Source organism: Salvelinus namaycush, chromosome 9, assembly GCF_016432855.1.
Source record: "Salvelinus namaycush isolate Seneca chromosome 9, SaNama_1.0, whole genome shotgun sequence".
Lineage (NCBI taxonomy): Eukaryota > Metazoa > Chordata > Actinopteri > Salmoniformes > Salmonidae > Salvelinus > Salvelinus namaycush.
The window spans coordinates 20,776,173-20,784,554 of NC_052315.1; the positions used below are offsets into that span (position 1 = coordinate 20,776,173).

The 8,382-nt window shown below is 45.7% G+C and overlaps 1 protein-coding gene across 1 annotated transcript; it reads right to left on the reverse strand.

The window, feature by feature from the left end:
• Window positions 1–7,560: 7,560 nt before the first annotated feature.
• LOC120053190 (mesoderm posterior protein 2-like) lies at window positions 7,561–8,319 on the reverse strand. The gene has a single exon (XM_039000351.1). It carries the CDS (start codon window positions 8,317–8,319, stop codon window positions 7,561–7,563), a length of 759 nt encoding a protein of 252 aa, XP_038856279.1.
• Between the last annotated feature and the right edge of the window lie 63 nt (window positions 8,320–8,382).

Below are 8,382 nucleotides of genomic sequence, written 5' to 3' on the forward strand. Positions count from 1 at the left end.
AGCGGCAGCAGGAGCAGAGAAAGGAGAAATGGACATGGGAGGACGTTTTGGACGGCAAGGGTTGCTACACATGGGAGGAGATCCTGGCTGGAAAGGATCGCCTCCCATGGGAACAGCTGGAGGCAGTTAGGAGAGCAGAGGCAACCGGAGAGAGGAACCGGCGTTATGAAGGTACGCGGCTAGCACGGAAGCCTGAGAGGCTCACACAAACATTTATTGGGGGGGGGGGGGCTAAAGGGGAGTGTGGCGAAGTCAGGTAGGAGACCTGCGCCAACTTCCCGGGCTTACCGTGGAGAGCGAGAGTACGGGCAGACACCGTGTTATGCGGGAAAGCGCACGGTGTCTCCTGTACGTATGCTTAGCCCGGTGCGGGTTATTCCACCTCCCCGCACTGGCCGGGCTAGATTGAGCATTGAGCCAGGTGCCATGAAGCCGGCTCAACGCGTCTGGTCTCCAGTGCGTCTCCTCGGGCCGGCATACCTGGCACCAGCCTTACGTATGGTGTCCCCGGTTTGCCAGCACAGCCCAGTGCGGGCTATTCCACCTCGCCGCACTGGCCTGGCTACGGGGAGCATTAAACCAGGTAAGGTTGGGCAGGCTCTGTGCTTAAGAACTCCTGTACGCCTTCACGGTCCGGTATATCCGGCGCCACCTTCCCGCCCCAGCCCAGTACCACCAGTGCCTACACCACGCACCAGGCTTCCAGTGCGTCTCCAGAGCCCTGTTCCTCCTCCACGCACTCTCCCTATGGTGCGTGTCTCCAACCCAGTACCTCCAGTTCCGGCACCACGCACCAGGCCTACTGTGCGCCTCAGCAGGTCAGAGTTGGCCGTCTGTCCAGCGCCGTCTGAGCTGCCTGCCTGCCCAGCGCCGTCTGAGCTGCCTGCCTGCCCAGCGCAGTCTGAGCTGCCTGCCTGCCCAGCGCCGTCTGCACTGCCTGCCTGCCCAGCGCCGTCTGGGCTGCCTGCCTGCCCAGCGCCGTCTGAGCTGCCTGCCTGCCCAGCGCCATCTGAGCTGCCTGTCTGCCCAGCGCCATCTGAGCCATCCGTCTGCCCAGCGCCATCTGAGCCATCCGTCTGCCCAGCGCCATCTGAGCCATCCGTCTGCCCAGCGCCATCTGAGCCGCCCGTCTGTCCCGAGCCGTCAGAGCCGCCCGTCTGTCCCAAGCCCTTAGAGCCGCCCGTCAGTCAGGAGCCGCTAGAGCCGTCCGTCAGTCAGGAGCCGCCAGAGCCGCCAGCCAGTCAGGAGCCGCCAGAGCCGCCAGCCAGTCAGGGGCCGCCAGAGCCGCCGGCCAGTCAGGAGCCGCCAGAGCCGCCGGCCAGTCAGGAGCCGCCAGAGCCGCCGGCCAGTCAGGAGCCGCCAGAGCCGCCGGCCAGTCAGGAGCCGCCAGAGCCGCCGGCCAGTCAGGAGCCGCCAGAGCCGCCGGCCAGTCAGGAGCCGCCAGAGCCGCCAGCCAGTCAGGAGCTGCCAGAGCCGCCAGCCAGGAGCTGCCAGAGCCGCCTGCCAGTCATGAGCCGCCTGCCAGTCATGAGCCGCCTGCCAGTCATGAGCTGCCCTCCAGTCATGAGCTGCCCTCCAGTCATGAGCTGCCTTCCAGTCATGAGCTGCTTTCCAGTCATGAGCTGCCCCTCAGTCCGGAGCTGCCCCTCAGTCCGGAGCTGCCCTTCAGTCCAGAGCTGCCCCTCTGTCCGGAGCTGCCCTTCAGTCCGGAGCTGCCCCTCTGTCCTGAGCTACCTCTCTGTCCTGAGCTACCTCTCTGTCCTGAGCTACCTCTCTGTCCTGAGCTGTCTCCTCAATGTAGTGGGGACCTTGGTGAGGATTCCTAGGCCAAGGTCGGGGGCGAGGGTTGCCACTCAAAGGACACTAAGGAGGGGGACAAAGACAATGGTGGAGTGGTGGCCTCGTCCTGCGCCGGAGCCGCCACCGCGGACAGATGCCCACTCAGACCCTCCCCTTGAGTTTTAGGGGTGCGTTCGGAGTCCGCACCTCAGGAGGGGGGTACTGTCACGTCCTGACCATAGTGCTTATGTGTTTTGCTTGTTTTAGTGTTGGTCAGGACGTGAGCTGGGTGGGCATTCTATGTTGTGTGTCTAGTTTGTCTGTTTCTGTGTTCAGCCTAATATGGTTCTCAATCAGAGGCAGCTGTCAATCGTTGTCCCTGATTGAGAATCATATATAGGTGGCTTGTTTTGTGTTGGGATTTTGTGGGTGGTTGTTTCCTGTCTTTGTGTTTGCTATGCACCAGCTAGGACTGTATCGGTTTGCCACATTTTGTTATTTTGTTTTGTAGTGTTCACTGTTTATTCGTTTAATTAAACATGTTGAGCACTGGCTACGCTGCGTGTTGGTCTGATCCCTGTTACACCCCCTCTTCTAGTAAAGAGAGGGAAGGCTGCCGTTACAATCTTGGATTATCTGACTAAAGGCTGGTACAGTCAGTGGATGGCTGACCCTGACAACAACCTGTGAGTATATATTCATAATTTATTAATTTATAAACTTTAAGGAGTACCTGGTATACATAATTTAGCCTATACTATATCAGGATTTCTTTGCTCTTTTTTCAACAACAAAGAATTCTACCCTGTAATAACAACTTATAACATTTGATATCAGGATACATCCTAATTGGAGGATGACAGAGTACTGCAGTGACATGGCAGCAGGTGGGAATGCAGAGTGGTATTTCGGTTGGAACGTGTTCAAGAATTTATTACCACTAGTGAATCAAACAAACCGATGCCATCTCTGGCATGTACTAAGGACTATGAACTTCAAAATAGGTAGGTTACATCTGATTATTTTGTTAGGGTACTATTAGAAAGATCATGTTGAACTACTGTTTTGATTTTCCATTGTCTTCATATTGACAAATACAGTCTATCACAACAATCTGTCTATTTCTATCAATACTCTATGGACTCAATACAGGTACCTGGTATAGACTTTAGATTATGACAAAATCCGCATGCAATGTCTGTCATCATTTACATCTCCAGTAATGTTGAAAGTCAATCATTGGCTTGGGACTTTGTGACACAGAGCGGGGAGTATATGTTCACACAGTAAATTGGACACCAAAAAGGGACTTATCAGTAAACCAAATATACAGTACGTACTTGGTTTGTGTGTATTGGCATAAGTAACGTGTAATTGCCCCACCTCTGTTTTACTGACCCCTGCCTGCTTTGACCTGTCTATTGCATGCCCCTGTTGGATTATTAAACGATTGTTAATTCGACGTTGTCTGCATCTGGGTCTTACCTTCATATCGGATATTTATGTTAAATCATAGATGTTGGCTACTTCCTGGGGATCAAATTTAGTCAATATATCATACTTTTCTCTGTGGACCATATTGCAATTTCCAATAGCACAATAATCTTATGACTATCTATTTTAATACTTTTTTTATTTAACCTTTATTTATGAGTATCTATGGCTTTGTATTATTTGAGAGTTTTCAAGAGATAATTTCTATTATATGCTATTTTGTTGAAAAACATTAAACTTGTCCGTTAACCTGTCCATTTGTTGTTGGTGAGAGGAAGTGGATGGGACATGGACAGATGAAAAGTGTGACATTCCTCCACTGACTGTCTGGGAATCAGGATACACGAACAGCAGGGGACTAGCTGTCACCTTGACTCACCCACAGCACATGCAGGGAGATTAATAGAAGCTTAACCCCTGCCTAAACTGACCATAAACTACCCACCCACCCCCTCTCAGGTTCACCCTACAGGCAATTTATATAAGGGCTGTGCACAGATATATATACCTCATGACTCTGCCATCTTGATCTTGGACTCATGTAGATCAATCTTGTGAAATCTGGAAAAAATTATGTTTCACATAGAGAAAAGCTGTTGATTTGAGTGAACTTGGTGCTCTCTGGACTGAATGAGTAACAGAGGAGGCCTCTTGCTGGGCTAATAGGTTTCATTTGTTTGCTAAGGCCAGGAAGAAAGGACGCTTTAGTGTCAATTAGCTCCATGTCCTGCCACTGAGTGTTAAATACCACCAAGATAATCCTCTGAAACCCTTACAAGCCCAATGATGGTTCAATTAACACTCCTATGTAATGATGATGGGATATGTGTTTGATCTTTCACGGAGTAGACAAAGTTACACTTCAGCTACACTACACATGTCGCCATCAATGTGAAGCTCTACCTGCTACACAGAAACCAACCAAAATCACACAAAATGAATCCTTATTTCCATTCACAAGATAGAATAAATGCACGGGTCAGCCATCGAGAATTGAACCTCAGCGATTCTTGAGCTTGGACGCTGCCATCTGATGTGATGCAACGCGAGCAGTATAGCAGTTTTCATTGATTTCAAAGGAAGCGTTCACTAAATGGCTGATGGCTGATTGCAATGCCGTACACCAGATGGCTGTAGTGTAGCAGGGGCGTTTTTAGGCTCGTTATTAGGCCTACCATGTTGTATGCAAGCACACTAAAACGTTTTGATGGGAGTGATAAAATAAGATATCAATTTGAACTTTTCTATATATTTAGATTACAGTTGTTGATGTCATGTGATACTCTCTGCAACTCCACGTGCCGATTAAACTCAAATCAACAATTTACGATGGAGTTGAGCGGCGACTAGTATGGACGGACTGGAGCTCTGAAGTTGTTTTTTTTTAACTACTGATTTCAACACTACAAAAATTGCCCGCAATTACACACCACATTGTTCATTTTATGTGATGTCGGAGCTCCAGTCCGCCTACATTAGTTACCGCTCAACTCCATCGTAAATTGTGGAGTTGAGTTTAGTAGGCTACACCTCCACTTGTATTTCTAGCGGCACATCCGCTTCCGAACCTCAACGCTGCCTACCTGTTCAGTCGAAACACACTACAGTATTATTATTTCAGCGACCTGCATACAGCAACCTGCTGTAATAATAATATGCTGATCTGCTCCAGTATACAGTTTTGTAAATGTCTTTGTCAGTAGTTCACTGAAGTTTATCTGCATCATACTGGTTGTATTTTTGTGGACCCATAGGCTAGGCCTATGTTACTATATAAAATGTCTACTCACAGTCAGTAGGCCTCAGCGTAGTTGGTGGTCATCTCCTCTCTGTTTTGCAATGAAAATAATTTTATGCGGTCTAAATAATCCTATCTACTGACAAGTTTTGACGTTAGGTCACAAGTTTTGACGTTAGGTCACACGTTTTGACGTTAGGTCACAAGTTTTGACATTAGGCATACTGCATGGCTACAGTAATAATTTGTCAAATCTGAAACAACTCTTGAGAATGTTTTTGTTTTTTGTGATTGGGCGGGCCCGAGGTGAACTGGGCACTAATCTGTTTGCCGGCGATGGAGGATATCAACACTGACAGCAGTCAATAACACCTGGAAATGGTAAAGACAGTTACAATAGAGCTCGCCAGTTTATAGTCCTTAAAAACGGAACTGCGTTACCTCTGGTTCGTTCAGCCATTCCTATGGGGAACATGAATGGGGAAAGAATAGGGTTTGGGGATAAACTTCAAAAATAAGGCCTGAGGTTAACACAGGCTTAGGATATCTTATATGTTTTGTTCTATGAGATAATATCAGTCAGTTAACATTACCTTTATGAATTATGAAGCCTTTATTTGCTTAGTTTTTTTTATTACATAAATTCTTCACAATTCACAAAAAGTACTGTTAACTGATGAATATTATCTCATAGAACAAAACGTATAAGATCTCCTAAGCCTGTCTTTACCCCAGACCTTATTTTTGGCGTTTATCCAAAAACCCTACAAAAACTCCATTAATTTTCCCATAGGCTTTGTTCAATGAACCATGGCGGAGTTCAGTGCCTATAAAAAGACACATTACAGAATGTCACCTTTTATTTGAGGGCATTTTCATATCTGTTTTAACGTTTAGAAATGTAAAGCACTTTATGTATCTAGTCCCCCCATTTGAAGGTGTCATAAATATTTGGACAACTTCCCTTATAGTATATTACATTTAGTCAAAAGTTTAGTATTTGGTCCCGTGTTCCTAGCATGCATTTACAGTTTGTTTTGGTTGTATTTTGGGTTTTTCTTTTGCCCAGTATAAATGAATGGTAGATTGTCACTTTTATTGTACATGAAACACTCCTACATTAATCGGATAATCATGAATGAATTGTGAATAATGAAAAAAGTTAGAAAGTTAGAGGCATAAATGTCATACTTCACAAAAAATGCTACCTCCCCTGTTATTGGTAATGGTGAGAGGTTAGCGTGTTTTGGAGGCATGATCTTTGGGAATTTGTAACTTTCTCACTCATCATTATTTACAATTCATTCATGATTCTCAGTAATCATGGTAGCATCCACATTGATATAGAAGTGTTCAGAAAGATATTCTATTCTTATTTACAATAAAAGTGACTCCAAAATGACACAATACATGATTTACCATTAATTTATTTTGTGCACTACATTATCCAAAAAGAGTTACAGGCTTGATATAGTCATTGGGTGCTAAGTATATGGGACCAAATACTAAACCTTTCACTAAATGTTATACACTATAAGTTAATTTGTCCAAATACTTATGACACCTTAACATTTTGGAACTAGATACTGTACATATAGTACATTCATTTCTAATCTGTAAAACAGATATGTATGAAAGTACCCTCAAATATAATGTGACATTCTGTACTGTCGCCTCATATTTAACATTTGATCTCAAATACAAAATGCTGGAGTATAGAGCCAAATAAATACAAGTGGTAAAAAAATAACGCTTTCTGGGTTATAAATATATCTTTAGCTAGTCTGGCTAACACCTAACTTTCTGGGTTATGAATATATCCTTAGCTAGTCTGGCTAACACCTAACTTTCTGGGTTATGAATATATCCTTAGCTAGTCTGGCTAACACCTAACTTTCTGGGTTATGAATATATCCTTAGCTAGTCTGGCTAACACCTAACTTTCTGGGTTATGAATATATCCTTAACTAGTCTGGCTAACACCTAACTTTCTGGGCTATGAATATATCCTTAGCTAGTCTGGCTAACACCTAACTTTCTGGGTTATGAATATATCCTTAACTAGTCTGGCTAACACCTAACTTGAAGTCCTCCTGTCACAGCTCTCCCTGCAATATGAGTCACGTGAGCCGCGTCAGCCAGGCTAATCCTTAGTTATGATGAATGTAAAACAGTCAGTTGTAGGCTACTAATCTCATTAAGGTAGCCTACTTTAAGTAATAGGCTACAAAATCAAAGGATATATTTCACAAATTGCCCAAAACATGATAGGTAATTGATTAATTAAATAAATAAAATACACAAAGCAATATTACTCTCAACATTAGTTTTATTAAAACCTAATCCAAGACATAAATACAATTTAGGAAAAATATAATCTGATAAATAGCTACATACAAATCATCTCTCTTCGAAACAATCAGAATTGTGTCACAGCTTAGATATTTAGGGGATCTTTTGTCCAATGTCTCTGATTTGATCTTCTTCTGGTGCATTCACCCAACAACCGCTTAAATCAGCATTGGAAATAGGCAAAATAAACTAGCTTGTCACTGGAAAACTTGGTTGTGATATATGGACATGTCCTGATAGGAGACATCTGGCATTAGGTAGTCTGTTTCCATGTGTGGCTCTGTGTTGTTGGTATATGATGTGGCCAGTGGCAGACAGTATTGATTATTGCTCTGGATGTTGCCCTGCAGTATCTCTTGACACCCCTGTCCAGACATGGAGCTGCCCTGGGGGCATTGTGGCATATCTTGTGAGTACTGGCATGGTGTGAAATACATTTTTCTTTTCAGACATGGGGTATCCTCGCTGAGTCCCAGCTGGGCAGACAGGTGGGAGATGTAGCTGATGGTGAGGCGCAGCGTCTCGATCTTGGTCAGAGTCTGTTCAGGAGGAGCCACAGAGGGGGGCAGGTAGGTCCTGAGGTGGTGGAGGGCTTTGGTCAGGTCTCTCATCCTCAGCTTCTCCCTCTCGCTGGCGCTCTCCCGCTTCTTCCCAGGGAACTTTGACCTAGACCGTCTCTTCTCCTGAGCTGGGAGTTCTTCTTTCCCCTGTCTTTTGGCAGCTTGGCTGATGCAGCTTAAAGGGTTCGCAGCCTCCTTCTCCTGAACAACTCCCCACTGGAAACAAGGGGGAGAGAAGCAGCAGGAGTCAATGGAGGAGGCAGGCGATAGGCTACTACAGGCACTGTAGTAACCAGGGTCTAAGGTGGGACAACCAGGCTCCAGCAAGGCATCACCGTCCAGCAGATGATCTCCAGCCTGAAGAAGCAAGAGTTTGGAGAATGCAGCCGTGTCCATGACTGCAGTGTTTCTGAGCAGCAGGGATCTTCAGTTCAGTCAGTCCTTGAAGAAGTTGTGAGG